This window comes from Pleurodeles waltl, chromosome 8, assembly GCF_031143425.1.
Source record: "Pleurodeles waltl isolate 20211129_DDA chromosome 8, aPleWal1.hap1.20221129, whole genome shotgun sequence".
Taxonomy (NCBI): Eukaryota; Metazoa; Chordata; class Amphibia; order Caudata; family Salamandridae; genus Pleurodeles; species Pleurodeles waltl.
In genome coordinates, this window is record NC_090447.1 from 1141989663 (window position 1) to 1142017602 (window position 27940).

The 27940-nt window shown below is 45.8% G+C and overlaps 1 protein-coding gene across 1 annotated transcript in view; it reads right to left on the minus strand.

Annotated features, from left to right (window-relative positions):
• SETDB2 (SET domain bifurcated histone lysine methyltransferase 2) overlaps window positions 1-27940 on the minus strand; it is a 1110478-nt gene that overhangs the window by 309877 nt on the left and 772661 nt on the right. The window contains exon 21 of the mRNA XM_069203525.1: window positions 21686-21816. Coding sequence (XP_069059626.1) covers window positions 21686-21816 — 131 coding nt within the window. The remainder of the gene's footprint in view (window positions 1-21685; window positions 21817-27940) is intronic.

Genomic DNA, 27940 nt, shown 5'->3' on the forward strand with positions numbered 1-27940 from the left:
TGATTTGCATATGGCTGGGTCCAAACTGGAATGGCATGGGCAGCAAAAAAAACGATGGATTTAGGCCCAGATCTCTGTACTGGGGGTGAATGTTTGACATTGTTCAGCATTCCGTCCATCACTTGTTCTTTTTGCTAATGAGTCTGTACATAGTGTCTTCCTGGGTTCAAGCGCTGAGCTGGCATGAAGGTCCTGATTTTGCAGTACGAAAGGAGCAGATGGTGTGGCTGCAGGCTCCAGAGCGGGCACCGACCTTGGCACCAAGTAAGGAAAAGCAGGGTGGAGCAAACACCACCAAAATAGTGTCCATCTGGGGTAGAGGTGAAGAAGCCTCAAGAGAGTGGGCAGGCCTGCCTGAGGAAAGGTTTGTATGTGAAGGACACTGGTGTTGATACAGAACAACAAAGTGTGGGTGAGAAGGTTGAACGAGCATTAGGCCCAGAAGATGGCAAACAAGGGGTCCTGGCACCTGTGGGAGGGAGGACAGGGAAAGGAGAGCACCCTTGGGCTTCGAGCAAGGTGACAAATAAGGGCATAGGTGGGAATGCAGGGGAGAGAAAGCTGGGAGGAAGGGGACTAAAGAAAAAGTATGGATAGGAGATGATGTTGAGATGCTAAAACTTCTGTATAGAGAACTGAGGGCTAAGAGGGTTAAAATGAAGAAGAATAAGAGCTGTCCAAGCAGCCAAAAGTGGTAGTGACTATAGAGAACTGGATGGCCACCTTTCTCATTTATATCAGAGTGTATTGTAAAAAGTACCAGGGAGAGGTCGGTTGTACTATTTAAGTATGTGGATGAATAAATTATGGGGGATACGTTTGGGCACAGTATGATGAAGAGTTTTGTGCTCATAAGGCCCCGGATCCTGAGGCACAATGAGGGAAATTGGCACTGACCTTTGGCAGCGCACGATGGGGCCTGCCAAGTTTGTTGAAATTATTTTTACTGCCAGCAGGTTACCTATAGTATATTGGCCCTTTCAGGGGCACCCCACACGGGGAGAGGTGGGGGCACAGGTAAGGAGACAGTAGTCAGGCAGAGGCTTGCTGGGCCTTTAATAAGGGTCTCTGCACCAAAAAGTATTGCAAATTTCGGCACAACTGCTCAAAATACACCTGTAGACATGCCTTTGTCCACTGTTATGCGGCGGGTAGACACACAAGTTACCTAGCATGACAGTGGCGGCAACTGCAAGGGAACGCATGGACACAGCAGCATGGCCGGATGATAGGTTTCATTGCAGTAAGGGGCGCACAAGGACCTGGGTGCAAAGGCTCATACACCAATTAAACTGGACAGGCTGGAATTTTGGCTATCACATTATGTTTGAAAGGAAGATGCCGGGCAATTGATGGAAGGATTTACATGGTTATTCAGACTGGGATACAGAAAGCCCAAGGCTGCATCGGTGGGTGAACAATGTAAAAATCGGTCAATGCACTCAGGCAGGCGGTGAAGGACAAGTTGAGGAAAGGGATAGAAGAGGGCAGGATGGCTGGCCCCTTCGATGATTGGCCTATCAAGCACCCAATTGTGTTCCCTATTGGTGTAGTTCCAAAACAAAGAGAAAGGGAAATTCAGGTTGATTCAGTCAGCACTTATCACAATCTGAAGGAAATTCGGTTCTATCTTTGGTGGAAAGAGTGGGACAGGGGGCACTCATGCATTAATGCTAGGTTTAGCATGAAATACTGGTGAGCCTGTGCTGGTTTCCCAATGAATGCTGGGACACCACATCGAGGGAAACAGGAGCGAGACTGCAGGAGACGGCTGCAAGGTAAGTTAATTTTTTTTTTTTTTTCTCCTCCGTCTCTGTCCCACCCCCTTCCGCCCCTCCCATTCAGATTGGCGGCGGCCGCCGCTGGTGATGTGCACCTGTCTCAATAAAGCGGCCTTTTTCACACAATTCTGGTGTCAGGGGTCTGTGCTGCTCCCCACCCTCCCCAATGGACCATTCACATTTGATGTAATGCCATGTTGTGAAAGCTTGCTGTAAAGGCAAATGAAAAACAATCATGTGGTCTTGAAATAAAACTTGATTGTGATACATGATCCCTCTTCTTCATTCTACATACCAAGCAAACATTAGGATTCTGTCCTATTTTAAATGTAACTACTTAAGTATTAAGCAGTCTTTGGTAAAGGAAATTGCAGTACTCTGGGCCTTGAGTTTACTGGAGCCCTATAATAATGTCTCGATGAATACAAGTACAAAAGAACATCACCCTGCGCTGCAGAAGCTACTGAAAATTCAGTTTTAGCAGAACACTGAGTATTGAAGCTAGAGGAGCATACCGCCGTCCAAGATCATACCTATTTTCTTTACACTTTTTTTTGTGGCAAGACCCATGCATTTTCCTATTTGCGCCAAGACAGGCGTGTGCGAGGAGGGAGTGTAAAAATAGTTATTTTTGCTGATATCCAGTTATAGCTCATTTGCCATGGTCTAGTTTTGAATGCTCTTTGGAGAAGCCTGTGGTGCCTGGACAAAAAACGTAAAAGTTTGCTTTGTTATCAGCTCCGAAGTCTAACTTCGTCGTTCAATTTAAATATCGTTTGCATTTCGTTTTTTCTTCCGTGGCATGTAATAAAATTTAGTCAGCAGTGCTATGGAGGTCGAAGCTACTATAAAAGAAAAAAAATGTAAATCAAAAAACGTATGGAAAACCGTTTTCATCACAAGCTACCATGTGGTAGTGCGACTCCACATTCACTCACTCTACCTAGTCTACACACACCACTGGTTTAAAGTTTGAAATCAGTTCTCCCTCCCTCTCTCGTTCTGTATCCACCCACCTACATGAACATCAATTCACCAAAAAGCCAAGGTAGCGGAAGTGACATCACACGCCATTTGACCTTTACATCTGCTCACACACACATATATACACATGCACACACAATCACACATACACACACACTCTCAAATAAACACACTCACCTGCATGCGTGCACACTACATACATATAAAAACATTGTATTACTTACCTCAGCTGCTAGGGACGGTCATATTCCAGCTAATTGTACTCCATAATAATAAATTATCATCTTTCACTCGTAGTGTAATAAAAATTGACAAAAAAAAACTGAGATTGCAACCCCAACCGATGTCAATAAGGAGGAGCTGCGTCTGTGTTTCTGGTACTGAATTTGCCACCTCCTAGGCCAGCGGTCGCAATTGCAGTTCCAGGGGTCGCAAGGGGCAGCTACGACCCCTGGCGGTCCCTAACTGACGCCCATACCCACCTGCCCACTATTCTTCAACATTTCGTTTCTCCAGTGTGCACATCCCTCCAAAGTATGAATTCCCCTCAGAAGCATTTTCCGGGCTGAATATTCTTCTCTGCACCTCCTTTCACTCTCCACAGCACAGCCCTCTCCATCCCTGCACAGTGGCCACGCTCATTTTCATACATGTGTTCCAGTCTGCACATCCCCTCTCCCAGTCTGGACACGCGCCAAAGACTGCACTTCCCTGTTCCCCATTTCCATTCCATGCTGTCCTTTTCATCCCCATACTCCGTAATCTCACAACAGCCTTCAATCCTCTCTCCCAACTCTGTGCACTCCTCTTCCTCTAGTCTGCGCGCCACTTTCCGTATTACTTCCTCCAGGATTCAAACCTTTTCCACCATCTCCCCCACCTTCTGCACTCAGCTCTTTGCAGTTTGGACGTCCTCCTTCATACCTATGTTCGAACTCCACATCTACTTACTCGGACTATATGTTCTAAGTCAATATTGTGGGGTCCATATACGTGCAGATCGATGGTATAAACTCGATCCTTTGGTCCCATACCCTAAACGGCAACCCTTTAGCCATCCAGTTTAACACCTACTCATCATCCCTCTTATATCCAAAGTCTGTATGTACTTCATCCTTCTCTATACCACAAAAGGGTTTTTGTTGATGACATTATCCCACTTCTAGGAGTTCCAGTAACATTATTTGCGAGGTTTTACAGCAGAATCTTTATGGGATGTTGTTAGAAATGTTTTTTTTTGTTGGCAGTCAGGTTGCCCTCTGTCCAAGCAAGAACCCTCACTCTAGTCAGGGTAAGTCACACACAATCCAAAAAAAGCCTGTGCCCACCCTCTGGTAGCTTGGCACGAGCAGTCAGGCTTAACTTAGAAGGCAATGTGTAAAGCATTTGTGCAATAAATCATACAACACCATAGTATAACACCACAAAAATACACCACACAGTGTTTAGAAAAATATATAATATTTATCTGGGTATTTTCAGGTCAAAACGATCAAAGTTGCAATATGAATTGGTAAAGATATCACTGAAAAGTGATATAAAGTGTCTTAAGTCTTTAAAAAGCAAACAAAGTCTCTTTCAAACACAAAGTACCTGGTTTCTGGTGGAAAATCTCCTCAGAGGGCCACAGGAGAAGAGATACGTGGAAACTGGTGTGTGCGTCGATTTCTCCTCAGCACACACGGACTTGCGTCGTTATTTTCCACGCGGGGAGTCGTACGTCGTTTTCCGGCGCGCGGAAAGTCTCTTTCTGTGGATCGCGGGGAGTACCAGATGTCCCGGGTCTGTGCGTGGATTTTCCTGCTTGTTTTCTGGCTGCGCGTCGTTCTGCGGGGCTGCGCGTCGAAGTTTCGATCTCACGGCAGGCGTCGCGTCGATTTCTCCTGGGGAGTCGGGCGGCGTTGTCGTTGCGAGGCCGTGCGTCAAAGTTTTGATCTTACGGCAGGCGTCGCGTCGATTTCTCCTTGGAAGTCGGGCGGTGTTGTCCTTGCGAGGCCGTGCGCCAAAGTTTTGATCTCACGGCAGGCGTCGCGTCTATTTCTCCGGGGAAGTCGGGCGGCGTTGTCCTTGCGAGGCTGTGCGTCAAAGTTTCGGTCGTCCCGAAGGCGTCGCAGCGATCAGCGTCGGTGTGCGGCGTTTTTCTTGCCGCGGAACAAGCTGTGCGTCGAAAATTTCGGCGCACGGAGCGTCCAAGTGGAAGAGAGAAGTCTTTTTGGTCCTGAGACTTCAGGGAACAGGAGGCAAGCTCTATCCAAGCCCTTGGAGAGCACTTTTACAGCCAGACAAGAGTTCAGCAAGGCAGCAGGCCAACAGCAAGGCAGCAGTCCTTTGTAGAAAAGCAGACAGGTGAGTCCTTTGAGCAGCCAGGCAGTTCTTCTTGGCAGGATGTAGTTTCTGGTTCAGGTTTCTTCTCCAGCAAGTATCTCATGAGGTAGGGCAGAGGCCCTGTTTTATACTAAGTTGTGCCTTTGAAGTGGGGGTGACTTCAAAGAGTGTCTAAGAAATGCACCAAGCCCCCTTTCAGTTCAATCCTGTCTGCCAGAGTCCCAGTAGGGGGTGTGGCAGTCCTTTGTGTGAGGGCAGGCCCTCCACCCTCCCAGCCCAGGAAGACCCATTCAAAATGCAAATGTATGCAAGTGAGGCTGAGTACCCTGTGTTTGGGGTGTGTCTGAGTGAATGCACAAGGAGCTGTCAACTAAACCTAGCCAGACGTGGATTGAAGGGCACCACAAGATTTTAGTGCAAAGAAATGCTCACTTTCTAAAAGTGGCATTTCTAGAATAGTAATATTAAATCCGACTTCACCAGTCAGCAGGACTTTATATTACCATTTTGGCCATACTAAATATGACCTTCCTGCTCCTTTCAGATCAGCAGCTGCCACTTCAACAGTGAATGAGGGCAGCCCCAATGTTAGCCTATGAAGGGAGCAGGCCTCACAGTAGTGTAAAAACGAATTTAGGAGTTTTACACTACCAGGACATATAACTACACAGGTACATGTCCTGCCTTTTACCTACACAGCACCCTGCTCTAGGGGTTACCTAGGGCACACATTAGGGATGACTTATATGTAGAAAAAGGGGAGTTCTAGGCTTGGCAAGTACTTTTAAATGCCAAGTCGAAGTGGCAGTGAAACTGCACACACAGGCCTTGCAATGGCAGGCCTGAGACAGGGTTAAGGGGCTACTGAAGTGGGTGGCACAACCAGTGCTGCAGGCCCACTAGCAGCATTTAATCTACAGGCCCTATGCACATATAGTGCACTCTACTAGGGACTTATAAGTAAATTAAATAGCCAATCATGGATAAACCAATCAATAGTACCATTTACACAGAGAGCATATGCACTTTAGCACTGGTTAGCAGTGGTAAAGTGCCCAGAGGTCAAAAGCCAACAACAACAGGTCAGAAAAAATAGGAGGAAGGAGGCAAAAAGTTTGGGGATGACCCTGCCAAAAAGCCAGGTCCAACATGACCCCCTACCAGCCTAAAGCCAGGGGAGAACAATCACTATCCTGATGTACTTCCCTGTTTGAGGCGACAGAACAAGGACCCAGTGTCAAAGCCCAGCTCACCTGAGTTCTTGTTCAGTTCTGATGGAGGTTGAAGACAATCCGACCCCACCCTGAAACTGCTTGTTCCAGCACACTTGTTTTTAAAACAGTGCACTAAGAACAGAAGCTCAAGGGAAGGGGGGGAAGTGGATAAAATAAAAAAAAGAGACAACACCGTTCTTGCGTTTCCACTGTTGAAGTGCTGCACAAATCTGCGACCCTTTCTGACTTCTGTAGAAACTGGTGCCTAATGAAACATAAACAAAGAACAGATAAGTGCAACCTATTCCTAAATGGGTTCCTGACTATCCCTTTATTTATTAGAAATTCTCTTCTAAAAGTACCTCTTGGATCCTGGTCTCTAGTTTCCAGGTTTGGAATGTGTTACTGCTCTGGGATGTGTTTTCTATTACTGTAAAGCTTCTAAAACATTAAACAAATACCGTTATCAGAATTACCAATATCAAACATTCATCATAATATAACTAAAGCCTAAGTTCCCAATAGCAGACTCACTTTTCCCATATTTCCAGAATCTTTTATAAAACAAATACTGTACTTTTACATCAAAATACAGCATGTAATTTGTGCAAGTCCTTGATTTACTGTTTGCCTTGCTGTTAATGGTTTCCACTGTTCGATTCTTAAAAGTTCCATGAGAAAAAACAATGTTTGCTTCACAAAAGTTCTGCAAAATATTCTTGTAACAAAGAGTTTGAATCACAATGTTCGTGGAAGGTATTTCGTTTCAAATTGTCTATACACGAATCCAGAAATTGTTGTCAAAGTTCTTTCAGGTAATAAAAGGTTTTGCACTTACTTGTTGCTGGCAAGAGATACTGATCAGTCTAACCTTGTCTTCTTTCTCTTTTGCAGGTTACTCATAGGAGAGAGGCTGAAGCAAGGAGGAACCGGAAACCAGAAGAAGGAAGAGCCAGAAGCTGCGCCCATTGAAGTCAATGAAAGTCTGTAAAGAGCAGGAGTGCCAGCGCAGAGGGATCTGTTCTCAGGTAAGCGGGAGGTAGACGAGCACAAGCACTGGGTGAGGCTCGGGGGATGCCTTTTATAGACAGGGCTGGGTGTGGTTTGAAGGGCTGGGTGTGGTCCTCACATGCTGCACATGTTCTTGGAAGGTGTGCAGAGCTGGGTGTGGTTTGAAGAGCTGGGTGTGGTCCTCACATGCTGCACATGTTCTTGAAAGGTGTGCAGAGTTTCAGTTATTATGCAAATGAGTTGGATTAACACATGGCCTAGGGAGGAGTGTTTTAAAGAAACCTTGGTAAAAGTAAGGCCCAATGTGTAAACAAAACAGCACATTAAACAACATACACAGAAGCCTAGGGGGGGGGGGAAGGTGAGATAACAAGAAAGGCTTTCAATAGTAAGTTTAAAAGGGAGCTATTACAGAACCCACTAGTGCAGTGAGAGGGGACATGCTCTTTGCTGTGTACAAACCCTAACAGTTGCCCCCTCAAAGGCCCTCCTACAGGACGGGGTTTTCCTGGATTTTTTAAATAAAACCGTCTAATCAGCTGTGGGGCATGTACATATGATGCTGGTTCCCATGAATTCTCAGATTCATCATATCCTTTCCATTCTACTAAATAAAACAGACGTCCACTAATTCTTTTTGAGTCTTTTATGCTTTTCACTTCATATTCCAGATTTCCCTTAATTGGTATGGGTGGAGGTGGTGGTTCAGGTCGGGTTTTTGAGTTGTATGGCTTAAGCAAGGACACATGGAATGTAGTATGTACTGGATATTCTTTTGGTAAATCTAATTTTACTGTTACCGGGTTTACTATGGCAGTTATACTAAAGGGTCCAATGAAACGGGGTTGCAGCTTTCGGGATCCCTCTATGTTTAGGTTCTTTGTGGAGAGCCATACCTTGTCACCAATTTTATACATTGGGGCCTCAGACCTGTGTTTGTCTGCTTGTCTTTTCATGCTTTCCTTGTACTTTAATAAATGTTTCCTGGCTTTGTCTTGTATGTCACCTAACCTCGTTAGTCTATCCGTTACTGTAGGCAACAGGGAATCTTCTAACAAAATGGGTATAGCTCTTGGATGATACCCCTGCAAGAAATAGAATGGTGAGCAAAGTAGAGCTGAATGCTCAGTATTATTATAAACAAACTCTGCTACAGGGAGAGCTTCCAACCATTCACTAGAATAATCAGCCAATAAACAACGTAGCGTTTGAAGTAAGGTTTGGTTCAGTCTGTCCATCTGTCTCTGGGTGGAAAGCAGTGGATAAGGCCACATCTATTTTCAGTTTTTCACATAATTTTTTCCAAAATCTGGAGTTGAACTGGCTCCCTCGGTCTGACACCACTTTGCTTGGCAAACCATGTAAACGTACAATTTCCCTTATAAAAATATCTGCAAATTCTGCCGCCGTGGGTAATTTCCGTAATGGTACAAAATGTGCCATTTTAGATAAAAAAATCCACTATAACCAACACTGTTGTGAAGGATTTTACAGGTGGTAAACCTACAATAAAGTCTACGCTCACAGTGTGCCAAGGTTGTTTGGGTGTTGGCATTGGTATTAACAAGCCGTCAGGAGCCTTATGAGAAGATTTATGTCTTGCACAAATTGGACAGGTAGTGACAAATTGCTTAATGTCCTTTCTTATAGTGTCCCACCAAAAGTGTTTTTGCACATTTTCCAGGGTTTTTACCCAACCAGCATGACCTGCCAACGGTGAGGCGTGATACCAAATTATCACCTGTGTTTGTAATTCAGAGGTGGGCACTAACAGCATGTTGTCGTGATACAATAAACCTCGTTGTATTGTGTTATGGGAATCCTTTAACCAATCCTGAGGTGCTATTTGCATGTGTGCATTATATAGATCTGTGATGAAATCCTTCTGTTGTACTGGTGCCAACAACTTTTGGGGAGGAATAATGGGTTCTCCTGTTTTATCTTGTTTCATGTCTGAGGGATGTCCGTATCTAGATAACACATCAGATTGAATTTGTTGTGCACCTGGTCTATAGGTTATAACAAAGTCAAATGTGCTAAAAAAATTTAACCAGCGCATCTGACGTGGTGTTAGTGCTTTAAGTGATCCAAAAAACTGTAGATTCTTATGGTCAGAAAAGATTGTAACTGGGTACTTGGCTCCCATTAAATGGTGCCTCCATTCTGAAAAGGCTACTTTGATAGCTAGTAGTTCCCTTTCAGCCACAGTGTAATTTTGTTCAGCTGGCAATAACTTTTTGGAATAGAAGGCTATAGGATGTAACTGGCCATCTACTGCATCTCGTTGAGAGAGAACTCCTCCTAAAGCTACTTGTGAAGCATCCGCTTCAACAAAAAAGGGCAAGTCAGGATCAGGATGTTTCAGAATTGGGGCTGAAGTGAACTTTTGTTTTAGGAGTTGAAAGGCGTGTGCCGCCTCATCAGTCCAAATAAATCGTTGCCCTTTCCGCAACAAGGTAGTTATTGGGGCCGCAATATCTGCAAAATGTGCAATAAACCTCCTATAAAAATTGGCGAAACCCAGAAATTTCTGAATATCTTTTACAGAGGATGGTTCTGGCCAATCAGCAATAGCACTGATTTTCTTTACATCCATAGTTATTCCTTGAGGTGACAGGCAGTATCCTAAAAAGTCCACCTTGTTAACATTAAAAGTACACTTTTCTAACTTAGCAAAAAGATGATTTTCTTTTAACTTAGATAATACTGCACGAACATGTTGGGTATGTTCTTCTGAGTTCTTAGAGTAAATGAGGATGTCGTCTATGTATACTATGACACAAACGTCCAGGAATTCGTGTAGGACCTCATTTATAAAGAACTGAAAGGCCGCAGGGGCATTACATAACCCAAAGGGCATTACTGTGTACTCAAATAAACCAAACTTTGTCTTGAAAGCTGTCTTCCACTCATCCCCCTCTTTTACTCGGACCAGGTGGTAAGCTCCCCGCAGATCTAGTTTAGTGTATACAGTAGAATGTCTTAATTGATCCAACAACACAGGTATTAGAGGAAGAGGATATTTATTCTTTATTGTAGCCTTATTTAGTCCTCTATAATCGATACACGCGCGCAGGGATTTATCCGGCTTCGGGATAAAAAAGAGTGGAGATGACACCGGAGATGTGGAATGACGGATGAACCCAGACTGTAGTAGGTCATCTAGGTAGGTTCTTAAGTATTTGGTTTCTTCGTCAGTCAAAGCATATACTCTGTTATTAGGTAAAGGGGCCCCTGGGATAAGATCTATACAGCAGTCATAAGACCGATGTGGGGGCAGCACACTAGCCTTTACTGGATCAAAGACGTCTTTAAAGTCAGAATATTCAGGAGGGAGACTTGGTTCATCTTGTGTAACACTAGCACAGTGTAATACTGTGCTCTGTTCTGTACCTGCTTCTTGATAGCAATTGGTTCTACAGAAAGAGGAATCCAAAGTAACAGTTCTATTCACCCAATCAATTTTTGGGTTATGAGTTGTTAACCAGGGTACCCCGAGAATCAAACCAAAATTAGGAGTATCTATCAGATCAAAGCTAATCACCTCTGTGTGCCCGTTCTGACAGACCATAACAAGTGGACTTGTTTGTTTTGTGATTAATCCAGAGGTCAATTCTGACCCATCCACTGCACATACTGCTTCTGGACAAGGCTTTAGGCACATAGGAAGTCCTAAGATTTCAGCTAACTTATTATCCACAAAATTTCCTGTCGCGCCTGAGTCCAGTAGGACAGGGAGAGAATGCCTCACTTGGGTAGTAACAATTAAAACGACCTGAATTATGAAATGTCTAGGTATGTGCGGTACCCTGAAGGCTGCAACATTAGAGGTTTGATTAAGATGTTTTCTCGAACAAGTAACCTCTCCCCTTGTCGAGCTTAATCGTTTGCCGATTCAGTTGAGGAGGTGGAGGAAACAGCACCCTTTCGTGGAGTTTTAGGCTTTACTGGACATTCTCTGGCAAAGTGACCTGCCCTGCCACAATATAAACATAATTGAAATTTTCTCCTTCTTTCTTTTTCCTCTGATGTGAGTGGACCTCTGAGTGTCCCTATTTGCATAGGCTCTGGTTCAGGGAGTTTATTATCTGTGTCTTTCTTCTCGTGTCTAATAAAAGTTAACCGTGATTCCAGTTTGTATTTATCTCCCTTTCTTTCTCCTAGTCTATGTTCTAATTTCACAACTAAATCTACAAAGTCCAAATAGTCTTTTGGCAAATCAACGATATGAGCCAGCGCGTCTTTTAACTCGTCTCTCAAACCTTTATAAAAAAGGGAGACACGCTTTTCTTCTGGCCACTGTGTCTCGGTGAGTAAACGATTAAAACTAGTGAGATAGGTCAATAAATCCTTGTTACCTTGTTTAAGATTTAAAAGCTCATTATCACTTGCCTGCATGAAAGTGTGTTTTGCAAAAAGGCTGGTCATGGTACGTTTAAATTGATTCCAATTATGGAGGATGGGATCATCTCTATCCACAAAAGGAATTGACCAATTGGCTGCTGTGCCACCCAAATAAGACAAGACGAATGCCACTTTCGTATCATCAGTAGGGAACTGTTGTGGCTTACAAATGAAGTGTAATTGACATTGATTGATAAAAACATGGAATTTGTTACTATCTCCATGAAAACATTCAGGTGCTGCTAAGGGCACAACATTAGGAACATTAACAGTAACCTCAACTGGGGAAGGCAAAGTTGTATGTTTTGATGGCGCCCCTGTCTCTGAGGAGGTTTTAAACAAAGGCGTAGAAGCTGTGTTCCACTGAGATCCCCTAAATTTATACCTGCTTAAATCCTGTTTTAAAGAGGTATTCTCCATCTTTAATCTCTCTATTTCCTCTTGCATATGTTGCAAGATGCCAGACACTGATTCATTATGAGCCAAGTCCTCATTTAGGGCCTGCGCCATATCCGTGACGTCAATGCCCTCTATTTCTTCCCCGGTATTCATCGTCCACCAGAACTGACATTTTTTAAGGCTTGTGCTTCTGTCAAAGCCCAGCTCACCTGAGTTCTTGTTCAGTTCTGATGGAGGTTGAAGACAATCCGACCCCACCCTGAAACTGCTTGTTCCAGCACACTAGTTTTTAAAACAGTGCACTAAGAACAGAAGCTCAAGGGAAGGGGGGAAGTGGATAAAATAAAAAAAAGAGACAACACAGTTCTTGCGTTTCCACTGTTGAAGTGCTGCACAAATCTGCGACCCTTTCTGACTTCTGTAGAAACTGGTGCCTAATGAAACATAAACAAAGAACAGATAAGTGCAACCTATTCCTAAATGGGTTCCTGACTATCCCTTTATTTATTAGAAATTCTCTTCTAAAAGTACCTCTTGGATCCTGGTCTCTAGTTTCCAGGTTTGGAATGTGTTACTGCTCTGGGATGTGTTTTCTATTACTGTAAAGCTTCTAAAACATTAAACAAATACCGTTATCAGAATTACCAATATCAAACATTCATCATAATATAACTAAAGCCTAAATTCCCAATAACAGACTCACTTTTCCCATATTTCCAGAATCTTTTATAAAACAAATAGTGTACTTTTACATCAAAATACAGCATGTAATTTGTGCAAGTCCTTGATTTACTGTTTGCCTTGCTGTTAATGGTTTCCACTGTTCGATTCTTAAAAGTTCCATGAGAAAAAACAATGTTTGCTTCACAAAAGTTCTGCAAAATATTCTTGTAACAAAGAGTTTGAATCACAATGTTCGTGGAAGGTATTTCGTTTCAAATTGTCTATACACGAATCCAGAAATTGTTGTCAAAGTTCTTTCAGGTAATTAAAGGTTTTGCACTTACTTGTTGCTGGCAAGAGATACTGATCAGTCTAACCTTGTCTTCTTTCTCTTTTGCAGGTTACTCATAGGAGAGAGGCTGAAGCAAGGAGGAACCGGAAACCAGAAGAAGGAAGAGCCAGAAGCTGCGCCCATTGAAGTCAATGAAAGTCTGTAAAGAGCAGGAGTGCCGGCGCCGAGGGATCTGTTCTCAGGTAAGCGGGAGGTAGACGAGCACAAGCACTGGGTGAGGCTCGGGGGATGCCTTTTATAGACAGGGCTGGGTGTGGTTTGAAGGGCTGGGTGTGGTCCTCACATGCTGCACATGTTCTTGGAAGGTGTGCAGAGCTGGGTGTGGTTTGAAGAGCTGGGTGTGGTCCTCACATGCTGCACATGTTCTTGAAAGGTGTGCAGAGTTTCAGTTATTATGCAAATGAGTTGGATTAACACATGGCCTAGGGAGGAGTGTTTTAAAGAAGCCTTGGTAAAAGCAAGGCCCAATGTGTAAACAAAACAGCACATTAAACAACATACACAGAAGCCTAGGGGGGGGAAGGTGAGATAACAAGAAAGGCTTTCAATAGTAAGTTTAAAAGGGAGGTATTACAGAACCCACTAGTGCAGTGAGAGGGGACATGCTCTTTGCTGTGTACAAACCCTAACACCCAGGCCCACAACAGCAGGGGCATGCTCCAGTTCTTCGCCTTCCTGACTCCAATTGGATCCCTCTGTCCATACTCTCAGGGCCCACTAAGCCAACCCATGGGGAACCTTTCTCCTTACCTGCGGATCCCATCTGTGCAGCACCTAACCTTACTTTGCTCACAGATGTATCCCAGGAGCAGGATAGTACCACCATGACCAACACAGTGGTGTTGCCCACTCTACCCCCGGGGTGTGACACTTGTCCCCTCCCCAGGGATAACTCTGTCCACCCGGACAGCAAGCCACAGTGATTACTGACAGCTGCCAGGGATGAGAGCCAGGCCCCAGGCCTCTCAAAGCTCTCCCACCACTGTGGCTGTGGAGAGTGGGGGGCGGTAGCCCCAGGTGCTGGGCACCCTTTAACCACTCTCCCTTCCACCAGGTCAGGGATGACAGCCTGAACCTGGTCCTCCCCTCTGGGGCTCTGTACCCTCCCTCCTGGAGCGGTACCCCCAGAGTCCAACATGGTCAGGGTGCTTATAGAAGTCACCCTGTACCATTCCTCCACCAGTGCAGGGCTGTTAACCTGCAACTGGCCCTCCAACCTGGGGTCTGTACCTTCAGGTTGGCTAGGGCCCGGGGTGAGGCTTCCCTCCCCCTGCCCTCCCTTCTGGGGTCCAGCACCCTCCAACTAGGAGTGGCCTCCTCAGAAGACAACATGGTAGGGGCACTGTTATCAGTAGCCCCTCCCTCCAGGTCCGGGGGGACACCCTGAACCTGGTCTTCCAGCCCAGGGTCTGTACCCTCAGACTGGATCACTGCCTGGCAAACCAGGACTTTCTGGGAGGCACACCTACCCCCCACCAGGTCAGAGTTTAACCTCTGCACCTGACCATTCAACTCAGAGTCACCACCCTGAAGTTGAACAATTGCCTGGCACGCCAGGACTTCCTGGAGGGCACACTGACCCTCCACCAGGTCAGAGTTTAACCTCTGAACCTGGTTCTCCAACCTAGGGTCACCACCCTGAGGTTGGGCAACTGCCTGGCACACCAGGACTTTCTAGGAGGCACACTTACCTCCCACCAGGTCAGAGGTTAACCTCTGAACCTTGTTCTCCAACCCAGGGTCACCACCCTGAGGTTGACCAATTGCCTGGCACGCCAGGACTTTCTGGGGGGCACACATACCCCCCACCAGGTCAGAGTTTAACCTCTGAACCCGGTTATCCAACCCAGAGTCAGCACCCTGAGGTTGAACCATTGCCTGGCATACCAGGACTTTCTGGGGGGCACATCTACCCCCCAACAGGTCAGAGGTTATCATCTGAACCTGGTTAGCCAACCCAGAGTCACCACCCTGAGGTTGAACCATTGCCTGGCAGGCCAGGACTTCCAGGGAGGCACACTTACCTCCCACCAGGTCAGAGTTTAACCTCTGAGCCTGGTTACCCAACCCAGGGTCACCACCCTGAGGTTGGGCAATTGCCTGGCACGCCAGGACTTTCTGGGGGGCACACCTACCCCCCACCAGGTCAGAGTTTAACCTCTGAACCTGGTCATCCAACCCAGAGTCAACACCCTGAGGTTGGACAATTGCCTGGCACAGCAGGACTTCTTGGGAGGCACACCTACCTCCCACCAGGTCAGAGTTTAACCCCTGAACCTGGGTATCCAACCCAGAGTCACCACCCTGAGGTTGAATCTTTGCCTGGCATGCCAGGACTTCCTGGGGGGCACTCTCACCCCCCACAAGGGACACACCGTCCCCAAGGGCCACACAAGAGTCTGGTTGGCGCAGGTCTCCCGACCTCTGCCCATCCGGCAGAGTCTGGGTTTCCCCCAAACCAGAAACGGTTTCACCTGGGTCATTCCTGGGGGGCTCTGCTCTCAGAGCTGACCCCTGACTCTCAAGGTCCTCCACTGGGGTCTGCAACCCCCTCTCAACCCTATGTCTGGATTTCTGCACCCCCTCACTAGGAGGGGTACTGCCAGACACCAGAACTGTTGGGATGCTGGCTACAGTCACCCCCCCCAAGTTCTTCTGACACTGCTGGGCTTCCCTCAAAAGGTGGCCCTACGGTACAGGCTAGGCTTCCCTCCTGGTGTTCCCTCATGGAACCCTCTAGGACCTGGGACCTACCTGGGACACTACAATCCTTTCCCACCTCACTCGGTTGGGAACCACCTAGACCACTCCCTTCAGGAGCACCCCCAAATGCCTCTTCAGACTCTCTGGTACTCACCCAGACAGAAGTCTGCCTCCATTGTAAGTTCCCTGGGGTCAGAGAACTCACACTCCACCTGTTGTTGGCGTAGCTCTGGAAAATAAGGACCAGACATATGCTCTCCAGCAATTACATCACTCTGCCCTTCACATGTATTAACCACAGTACCCTTCACCCAACCACCCAGTAACTCAACCTTGGAAAAGCACTCTACCTCACCCTCCTGAGACTGGTGAGACAGTATCCGTCTGTCCCTGACACTCAACCCATACTCTTCTGGGATGTCTCTACACTCTATATCCAGGACGTCCACCAGGGGGGAACCCTTTTCTCTGTCACTCTCTGCTAGAGTCAGTAAAGTGTCCCTCCCCCCAGTAGGAATATGACTCCCTGTGCCAGTTCCCCAATCCTTCTCAGGGACCCTGTGCATAACGGGAACTACCTCATACCCTTGAACCGCCTGGGGTGTGTCAACTCCCTTCTTCAAGTTGGGCACCACATCTCTGGGCTTGTGCCCTTCTTCAGCAGTACTAGATGCAAGATTTTTGCTGCCACCATCTGAACTGGACTCAGCCCTTCCGGCCTCCAGTTTCAGCTCTTTACAGCTCAGCTCTTGAGCTGCAATCTTTTCTTCTTCCAGGGCTAAGAGTCTTTTTGCCTCAACCCTTGCAAGATACTCCTCTAATTGTTGCTCCTGTCGCCTTTGACCTCGGAGCCATTCATCTATCTCTGGGTCTCTTTCCTCATCTGAGTAGTCTTCCTCCTCATGTGAGCAGTCTTCCTCCTCATGTGCGTAGTCCTCCTCCTCATCTGAGGGGTACTTAGTAATTTGGTTTCTTGCTGCCTCTCTCTCTGCCCATCTTTCCTCCCCCCAGATTATGTAGTTATGTAGCATCTCCCTGCTACAGGAAGGCCCCATTTTCTGCAAAGCTTCCTTAGGTCAGCCTTAGTGAGGTGGTCAGTACGAACAAAGAATGAGTAGGTAAGCAATCCCATTCTGATAAGATCTTACCAGCAAAAACCAAAATCCAAAGTCCAAAATATCAATAGTATATCCAGGAGGACATCAGAGAATCAAAAGCCAAAAAAGATGAAAAATAAAGTTGACCTTCAACTGTGGGTAGGTAGTGAAATACTTAGCTACTGTATGTCACTGCACAAAAACAAGTCCTATCCTCACCGCTGATCACCAATGTTAGAAATTGGGTTTTTGGTTGGCAGTCAGGTTGCCCTCTGTCCAAGCAAGAACCCTCACTCTAGTCAGGGTAAGTCACACACAATCCAAAATCAGCCTGTGCCCACCCTCTGGTAGCTTGGCACGAGCAGTCAGGCTTAACTTAGAAGGCAATGTGTAAAGCATTTGTGCAATAAATCATACAACACCATAGTATAAACACCACAAAAATACACCACACACTGTTTAGAAAAATATATAATATTTATCTGGGTATTTTCAGGTCAAAACGATCAAAGTTGCAATATGAATTTGTAAAGATATCACTGAAAAGTGATATAAAGGGGGTCATTCCGACCCCTGGCGGTCCGCGGATGCACCGCCAACAGGCTGGCGGTGCATCCAGGCCAATTCTGACCGCGGCGGTAAAGCCGCGGTCATAAAAGGGAAACCGGCGGTTTCCCGACGGTTTTCCCCTGGCCTTCAGAATCCTCCATGGCGGCGCTGCAGGCAGCGCTGCGGGATTCCGACCCCCTTACCGCCAGCCTGGTTCTGGCGGTTTTGACCGCCAGAACCTGGCTGGCGTTAACGGGTGTTGTGGGGCCCCTGGGGGGCCCTGCAGTGCCCATGCCACTGACATGGGCACTGCAGGGGCCCCCTAACAGGGCCCCACAAAGATTTTCAGTGTCTGCATAGCAGACACTGAAAATCGCGACGGGTGCAACTGCACCCGTCGCACCCTTTCCACTCCGCCGGCTCCATTCGGAGCCGGCATCCTCGTGGAAGGGGGTTTCCCGCTGGGCGGGCGGGCGGCCTTCTGGCGGTCGCCCGCCAGCCCAGCGGGAAACTCAGAATGACCGCCGCGGTCTTTTGACCGCGGTACGGTCTTCTGGCGGTTCCCGTTTGGCTGGCGCCGCCCGCCGCCAGCCAAACTCAGAATGACCCCCAAAGTGTCTTAAGTCTTTAGAAAGCAAACAAAGTCTCTTTCAAACACAAAGTACCTGGTTTCTGGTGGAAAATCTCCTCAGAGGGCCACAGGAGAAGAGATACGTGGAAAACTGGTTTGTGCGTCGATTTCTCCTCAGCACACACGGACTTGCGTCATTATTTTCCACACGGGGAGTCATGCGTCGTTTTCCAGCGCGCGGACAGTCTCTTTCTGTGGATCGCGGGGAGTACCAGATGTCCCGGGTCTGTGCGTGGATTTTCCTGCTTGTTTTCCGGCTGCGCGTCGTTCTGCGGGGCTGCGCGTCGAAGTTTCGATCTCACGGCAGGCGTCGTGTCGATTTTTCCTGGGGAGTCGGGCGGCGTTGTCCTTGCGAGGCCGTGCGTCAAAGTTTTGATCTCACGGCAGGCGTCGCGTCAATTTCTCCGGGGAAGTCGGGCGACGTTGTCCTTGCGAGGCCGTGCGTCAAAGTTTCGGTCGTCCCGAAGGCGTCGCGGCGATCAGCGTCGGTGTGCGGCGTTTTTCTTGCCGCGGAACAAGCTGTGCGGCGAAAATTTCGGCGCACGGAGCGTCCAAGTGGAAGAGAGAAGTCTTTTTGGTCCTGAGACTTCAGGGAACAGGAGGCAAGCTCTATCCAAGCCCTTGGAGAGCACTTTTACAGCCAGACAAGAGTTCAGCAAGGCAGCAGGCCAACAGCAAGGCAGCAGTCCTTTGTAGAAAAGCAGACAGGTGAGTCCTTTGAGCAGCCAGGCAGTTCTTCTTGGCAGGATGTAGTTTCTGGTTCAGGTTTCTTCTCCAGCAAGCGTCTCATGAGGTAGGGCAGAGGCCCTGTTTTATACTAAGTTGTGCCTTTGAAGTGGGGGTGACTTCAAAGAGTGTCTAAGAAATGCACCAAGCCCCCTTTCAGTTCAATCCTGTCTGCCAGAGTCCCAGTAGGGGGTGTGGCAGTCCTTTGTGTGAGGGCAGGCCCTCCACCCTCCCAGCCCAGGAAGACCCATTCAAAATGAAGATGTATGCAAATGAGGCTGAGTACCCAGTGTTTGGGGTGTGTCTGAGTGAATGCACAAGGAGCTGTCAACTAAACCTAGCCAGACGTTGATTGAAGGGCACCACAAGATTTTAGTGCAAAGAAATGCTCACTTTCTAAAAGTGGCATTTCTAGAATAGTAATATTAAATCCGACTTCACCAGTCAGCAGGACTTTATATTACCATTCTGGCCATACTAAATATGACCTTCCTGCTCCTTTCAGATCAGCAGCTGCCACTTCAACAGTGAATGAGGGCAGCCCCAATGTTAGCCTATGAAGGGAGCAGGCCTCACAGTAGTGTAAAAACGAATTTAGGAGTTTTACACTACCAGGACATATAACTACACAGGTACATGTCCTGCATTTTACCTACACAGCACCCTGCTCTAGGGGTTACCTAGGGCACACATTAGGGATGACTTATATGTAGAAAAAGGGGAGTTCTAGGCTTGGCAAGTACTTTTAAATGCCAAGTCGAAGTGGCAGTGAAACTGCACACACAGGCTTTGCAATGGCAGGCCTGAGACAGGGTTAAGGGGCTACTGAAGTGGGTGGCACAACCAGTGCTGCAGGCCCACTAGCAGCATTTAATCTACTGGCCCTAGGCACATATAGTGCACTCTACTAGGGACTTATAAGTAAATTAAATAGCCAATCATGGATAAACCAATCAATAGTACCATTTACACAGAGAGCATATGCACTTTAGCACTGGTTAGAAGTGGTAAAGTGCCCAGAGGTCAAAAGCCAACAACAACAGGTCAGAAAAAATAGGAGGAAGGAGGCAAAAAGTTTGGGGATGACCCTGTCAAAAAGCCAGGTCCAACAGATGTCATTACAGAATCTTTAATCAATAGCACCATACCTGGGCCGGGGGGAAGAAAAAAAAAAAGAGAGAGAGAGAGAGAGAGAGAGAATGTAAACTCATCTGACTGAACAAATAATTGAGAATAACTTCAGAAAGAGACAAAAAATGGCTGTTAGGCCTTTGTAGTAGCAGTGCTACAGCAAGCACAGAAAGGCCAGAAATTGACAATTATATGGCACAAAATTAAGAGCAGGGTGGCTATGGGTCTGAGCAACTCATAAGGGAGTTTCAGCTTAGTCCTAACACCTTTCTCAATCTCTGCTCACAATAGTACTGAGAACAAGGTCAATCCTGCACAGTACCTAGACTCACTCAGGAACAGTAGGTCCCCCATAGAACGATAGCACAAAGACCAGAGAACAAGAACATACAGTAACAATCACAGTAGCAATGCAGAGAACTGCTGCTGCTGCTCCCCCCTTCCAGCCGCCATTTCCAGGACCTAACACTTAATTTTTCTTGGGTTCACCCAAGAAGATAAGAGGGATTATTTTTTTGTTACTGTGTAGAATGTAGAAGGGCAGTAAAAGTTATAACACGAGGACTTTCATATCTCAAGGGCGCTCAGGCTATACAGAAACTTCCCTCTTATAATCCTAGAAGCCTCTCAAGGCGATGCATTCATCTGTTTAGAGTGGACTCCTTGCTTCAGTCTTTTTAAAGAATTCTTTCACACAGCCCAGGAACAACCTCATATCATCATACACCTCACTGCGCCAGCATCTCTGCGGTCAAAACTGATACGGCTAGTGCAGAAGCTTTGTTTTTCTGCTTTTATCTTCAAGTTAGCAAAGCTACATAAGGAAGTTGCAACCCTTGAGAATCCCCATCTCAAATGCCCTTGTCCTGGAATAAAAAAAACTGGCAGGACTGTGCTTTGATTGCTTTGTGTATCTCTAGCCTGTCCTGTTTCACCTTTGCCCGTTCTGGTTTATCTTGACCCTACGGCATGTAGGTCATTTGTTTTTTACTTGTATTCTTTTATCATCATCTACCTACACCAAGGTCTGCTTTACATTCTTGGAATTCTACCTTTATCTTCACCCACCTAATCTTGAAATCTTCCAGTTAGCTTCTGTTTCACGCTGTGTCTATGCTTCACCTGACCAATTGTGACATCCAGTGCTGCACACAACAGTGTTCTTAGTCCAAAGTAACATCACTATATTTTAAACTTGTCTCAGCGTATGCTCCAGACACAACATAACTGTAGCCTTTCTCCTCCAGTATCTCTGTCCTGGGTTTTCTCCCTTCTAATGTTATCCCTTGTAGCTTGAGTCTTGATTGCCTGACCTGATCATCTGTGGCATTTTCCACGTTCCTTCAACATTGTTATAGTGCTCTGGCTGGTGACTGCATGCTGATCCACTCTGGCACTTTCCCTGCCTCTCTCGCATGAGAAGTAGAATGGAAGGGAGGTGAAAGGCATGCTCAGTGGTACCTCTGTCTAATCCCTCCATTGTCTCCTCCACATAAAAATCTATGCGAGGGGCAGGGAGGCGTGATCAGTGTCTCAAACACAAAGTACGCTGTTGCATCATTCAAATGTGACCCCAATGGCCACCATTTTATTGATCCCTACAACTATGACCGCAGTTGACAAAAATGAGGTGGTCAATCTTGAGATTTCTGAGAAGGGAATACCACTGGCATGTACACATTTTCTTTGATGGTGTCTTAGCCGCATTTACTCACCTCCACACACCCCAAGGATGTCTCACTTTCAAGGTCGTCATCCCAGGTACCGTCATCATCAGCACCATCCAAACTAACTTCTTCATCTGTACTAATGAGGATCCCACTGGAGTCATCCGCATGCTCATCTCCTAGACGATATAAAAGCGTTTTTTTCATTACTAGTATGAATATTTGAAGGTTATACAGTGGTGTACATTTGGACTTTCATGTAACAACCTAACATGCTATTTCAGTTTCCTATGGATGTGACACAGTCTGCCATTCTTAGCATATGATCCTCCCGTAGCCCACACTCCATACTTAAGGCAAGTAACATTTATAATTCTGTTTAGCACTCTTTAGTGGTCAATACCATGTACAATAAATAAAGACTCAGAACTACAGTAATTTTAAGGCAAGACCGGAGGCTCCTATTATGCATTTGTCTTTGTTTTTTAATAGCAGCTCCAGTCAAGAACAAACTACAGATCCCATAAGGCAAACAAAAAGCAGCCAATGGGTATCAAAAGGTAGTTCCAAGTAGTGCACCAATCACAAACAATCCACTGTAATAATACCTATCTTGACTGAGAACAGCCCTCTTTTCTTGCTGCTCGCAGTCAAGATAAGTATTATTTTCTCTTCACTGTCGCTTTTTTGTACTGGTTATAGTGTGTTTTGTATAAGCGCTGTTCTTTTGTTTATATATTAGTATTTATACACTATTTGCTGTAGTCGGCTCGTAGCCGCATTAAATTCTGCCCCTCGCGCAGCGCGCTCGCATTCCAACTGCCGTTCTTAACCGCTTCTTCTCGGCGCGCATCAGCAATTTGCTGTCATTCGCTAAGGAGGAAGTGGCCTCATACCGTGTTGTCAGCTCACTCTGTAGAAGCCGGTTTCTTCCGACGCCGGTCTTCTAAGCCGATTTCTTCTGACACGGGACTCCTGGTGGCCGTGTGTGTTCCTGCCGACTTTCTCACTAATAGCAAATATTCTGTTCCGCCCATAGGCAGGGTTTGGCAGTGTTTTCTCACTCTGTGAAAAAAGTTAACCCTTTCCTCCTTCTGTGTAAAAAAACTTGTTTACTTTGTTGCCACCATGGACAGTTCTGTGTCCCATTTATCACATGAAGAGGAGGAAGACGTCCTTAAGGAACATCTAAATGATTTTATTCAACTGTCTGTTGATCAGGCTATGTCAGCTTCTTGGCAAAAACTGTCAAAGTATTTGGAAAATTCATTTGTAACTCTGGTGACTAAAACCATGCTGGCCCATTCTGCAGGTGAAAGCAGAAAGCGTCCTGCCACATCAAAAAATTCCAAAACGGCGCTGTCGGTGAGTGACAATTTTCACATATGACAGAGGACATGGTTCCTCAAGGGCCTCCTGGTAAGGAGGGGTTGATTTCTAAGTCCTCAAAGAAATGCATGGTCAAGTCAAAACACTTATCTTCCCCTATTAGTGTCTAAAATCTTAGTTATATTGACGATGAGGTACAGGACCCTAATTCGGATGTGGATAATTCCGATAAAGACGTTGGAGAATTTTTCTCCCCTCCTCCTCACAAAAAATCCAAACCTGCATTCCACGAATTTTCAGGGTCTAGCACAATCTATGATACGCAAGGGGTTCCAATGTTTGACCCAAGTGACATCCAGCATCCAAATTCTACAGAGTGGGTTCCCTCTGAGCATGTGGCAGATTATGTAACAGCCAGGTTACGTACCTCTTTGGACAAACAGGTACGAGCAAAACGTAAGTCGGAATGTCCCCGTCCTGCCCTATCTTCCAAAATTACAGCAACCCCTACGATTGACGCTTCATTAATCACTTTCTTCACCAAATATGGCAGAGATCCCCGAAAGGGGGTAGATAAAGCTTGGTCTACATGCCAAGACAAGCTCTTGGATATTGTGGGACCCTTAACCCGCATATTTGATTTGGCCGAAACTGCCCGGCTGGAACACATTTCTATTGATCCGGAGGAACTTTCTTTATAGGCACAACGTGCAGTTAGTTTATTTGGGAATGCAAATTTCTCGATTTCACACGAACGCAGAAAAGGACTCCTGCTTAAGCTTGATCCGAAATTGGTCAAGTTAGCAGGTTCGGATCCTGGTGTGAAGGAAGAAGGCTTGCTGTTTGGGGATTCTTTTATAAAAGAATTGAGCAAATATGTGCCAACCTTCTCCTCCCTGGACAAAGCGCAGCAGTCACTGAAAAAGATGTTTTCAACCTGGGTTTTCACTAGTGCCAGCAGAGGTAGGAACCGCTTTGCCCGCCGTTCCTACGCCAATCAAGGTTCCTGTGGTTCCTACAATAACAACACATATCAGGACTACAGGCCGCAGTTCTACCCCCAAAGGAGCAGGGGCTTCAGGAATAAAGGAAACCGCAACACCAGATTCGCTGCGGAATCCGGTAAGTCAGCATGCCTGTTCTCCAGTTGTGGGGGGTCGTATTTCTCAGTGCCTGCCAAAATGGGAGGAATTTACAAGCGATCCCTGGGTCCTAAATACCGTTCAAGGTTATGTTATAGAACTCTTTTCAGAGCCTTTTCAAGCAAGTTTTCCTCCCCCCCCTCAGTTTTCACTTCAAATGACAGAATTAATTTAGTTAGAAATTCAATCTCTACTACAAAAGCAGGCAATAGTTCCTTGTTCACTAGATCCTTCAGGCTTTCTCAGCTCAGTTTTTCTGATCCAGAAAAAGGACAAGAAGATGCGCCCAGTTATCAATCTAAAGCAATTCAATCAATTTGTTCTATATCGTCACTTCAAAATGGAAACCATCCTACATCTCAGAGATACATTGCTCCAGGGAGATTGGATGGTAAGGCTAGATCTTCAAGATGCATATCTTACAGTTCCCATACATCCCGTCTCGCAGAAATTTCTTCAATTTCAATGGGACGGTCAGTCTTTCTGTTTTACTTCCCTTCCCTTTGGCCTGTCCTCCGCTCCAAGGTGTTTCACAAAACTGATGAAGCCAGTAGTGGCCTTTCTCAGAGCTCGAGGCATCAGACTAGTTATTTACTTGGATGACATTCTGATTATGAACCAGAATCGCACCTCCCTTCTGTCTCAAGTTACCTTACTTGCAACCTGCTTGCGGATCTAGGGTTTATTATAAATTTAAAAAAATCTTCCTTTGATCCGATCCAAAAGATTGAATTTCTAGGTTTTCTGGTGGACTCTGTCTCGGCTACTCTGCTACTTCCGTCATCAAAGATCAAGTCCATAAAGTCTGAAATTCTACTGATTTTACGCAGTTCTCGGCTATCCCTCAGATCTTTGGCAAGGGTTGTAGGTCTACTCTCTTCTTCAATCCAAGCGATTTTCCCAGGTCCGCTACATTACTGTGCTTTGCAGAGACTAAAAATTAGGCACCTTCAAAAAGGGCTAGCCTACACAGATTTCATTGTTCTAGACCAAGATTCGCGCGCAGAACTCCAATGGTGCATAGACCATTTAGACGCCTGGAACAGCAGAACTATCTTCGCATCAGCCCCAGATCTTGTATTAAAGTCAGATGCAAGTCTGACGGGCTGGGGAGCCCGGTGTGGTACAATCTCGACTGGAGGCTCATGGTCTCTAGAGGAGTCAAAACTGCACATAAACTGTTGAGAGATGCTTGCCGGCTCCTTTTCAATCAGGAGCCTCGCAAGAGACAGAATTTCCTGTTCAGTTCTTCTCAGAATGGACAACATTTCCGAGGTTTGTTACAGAAACGGTCTGGGAGGCACAAAATCCAAACCTTTAGCGGAATTAGCAAAAGGGTTTTGGGAGTTTTGTCTTCAAAACAGAATCTCGGTTCAAGCGGAGTATCTACCGGGCAACCTAAATTTTGTAGCGGATTGGTACTCCCGCCGTTTACGGGACTCCAGCGACTGGATGCTCAATACGCAGGTATTCAACAACCTTCTCCGCAAATGGGGACCCTTCCACATAGATCTTTTTGCACCCCGTCTCAATGCTCAACTCCCACGATTCTTCAGTTGGCACCCGGATCCTCTAGCTCTTGCCTTTGATGCTTTTTCTCAAGATTGGTCATCCTCACTCAATTACGCCTTTCCTACCTTTATTTTGATTTTCAGAGTGCTGGTGCAAGTCAGATGTCAACAAGCCTCTCTAGTACTCTTAGTCCTCTTCTGGCACTCCCAGGTGTGGTTTCCTTCCCTCCTGGAACTGTCAACCGAGCCTCCGTTCCTAATTCCCTCCTTTCCAGATCTCCTGACCAACCCTCCACCACAGTCTCGTACTTCAGGGTGCCCTTACTCTTTCGGCTTGGAAAATATCGGGGAAACCCAACCTGGCGTTCCTATTTCGGCAGAAGCTGCAAACTTCATTGACCTGGCAACAGCCCCAGGAACAAAGAAGGCATATAGATCAGCTTGGTCTCTCTGGCATAGCTGGTGTATGGGAAAACACGTTGATCCCTTTACAGCAGATGTGACTATGATTGTCAACTTTCTGGCGGCGGAGGCCAGTAAGGGTAAGCCCGTTGGCACTATTAATTTATATAGATCAGCAATTTCATCTGCACACCCTTACATCCAGGGAAAACCAGTTGGAGAACATCCTTTGGTCTGCCGTCTTCTAAAGAGAGTAACATTTTCCAATCCTCCACAACCTAAATACAGTTTTTTATGGGATGTTAATGCTGTGCTAAAGTTGTTTGTTTCTTGGCAAGACAATTCTTTGTTATCGTTGAAACAGCTTTCTGCTAAGCTCACCATGCTTTTATGTTTAGTATCTTTCAAACGTTTACCTGATGTTAGAGCCCTAGATGTCACAGCTCATCATTTTACTCCCTCTGGCATTATGTTTAATGGGTTGAGGCGTACTAAAACTAATCTTTCTTCAGTTTTTTATCCCTTTTTTCCTGATCACCCTAAGCTTTGTGTAGGCCAATGCTTAAAAGTTTACGAGCAACAGACAGCTAGTCTGAGAAATTCCTCATCTACCAAACTCCTGATTTCCTTCAGAAAACCTTTCAAATCTGTGTCCTCTCCTACCTTGGCTCGCTGGGTCCGTTGGTTTATGTCCCTGGCTGGCATTGATACCTCTGTCTTTGGTGCACATTCGACTAGAGGAGCCATGGTGTCCAAAGCTTTTTGGGTCGGATCTCGATCGGAGGATATTCTCAGGTCGGCTGACTGGTCTAATGACAATGTTTTTAAAGTTTTCTACTGTAAACCAATTCAACATGCCTCTCTAAATGTGATTGATACACTTTAAAATAGCATAATAGGAGCCTCCGGTCTTGCCATAAAATGTGGATTTTCCTAGTAATTTATGAAGGAAAGTCTTAATTTTATTAAAGTATTATCCCGCCTCTACAAATATTAACGCTGTTATTTTGTTACCCTCCCTTCCAGCATCTACATCGATGCAACATACCTCTTCTTAGAGATCCTTCGTCAGTTTCTTCGTCTACTGTGGCTTCTACTTCAATTCCCTTCAAGGACTTTCAATCAATGGATCACCACAAGCTTCCGGTCTTCGTTCAGAGACTTTTGATCTTCTTGCAAGAAATTTTATCGCTTTGCTTGGCAATTTGTATTTGCTGTTCTATTATTCCGTTATTTGTTACTTATTGATTCTCGCACAAGAAAAGAGGGCTGTTCTCAGTCAAGATAGGTATTATTACAGTGGGTTGTTTGTGATTGGTGCACTACTTGGAACTACCTTTTGATCCCCATTGGCTGTTTTTTGTTTGCCTTATGGGATCTGTAGTTTGATCTTGACTGGAGCTGCTATTAAAAATAAAGAAAAGACAAATGCATAACACTTGCCTCTGTGTCTTTAATAAAATTAAGACTTTCCTTCATAAATTACTAGGAAAATCTACATTCTGCATCATTTAGCTATCTGGATCATCACACTATCCTCTCTTCAACATAGCCATAGCTACTTTGAGACTTTCCAGCCCTTTGACCAGGCAACTCTTTAAATCCTGTACAGACCCTTGCTTCTATAGTCATGTTTCTGTTACTTGCTCTTGTGACCTTTATCCCCTCTTTCTTCCATTCTCTGGTGCTTAGTTGCTCACTGCAAGCACAGAGTCTCAACACAAAAGTATTTAAAGACTATTTTGTTTTTGTTAGTCATTTCTTTTGAGGCCTTCACAGTGTCCTTTCTTCAAGACTGCAGAGGTTGCAGAATGTCTACTTCCTATATGTATATGCTCACGGAAGTGCTGGAATGTATGCTAAGTAATTATCAATGTATTCATTAATCGTGTACCTAATTCAAAGGAATTGGAGTGTAC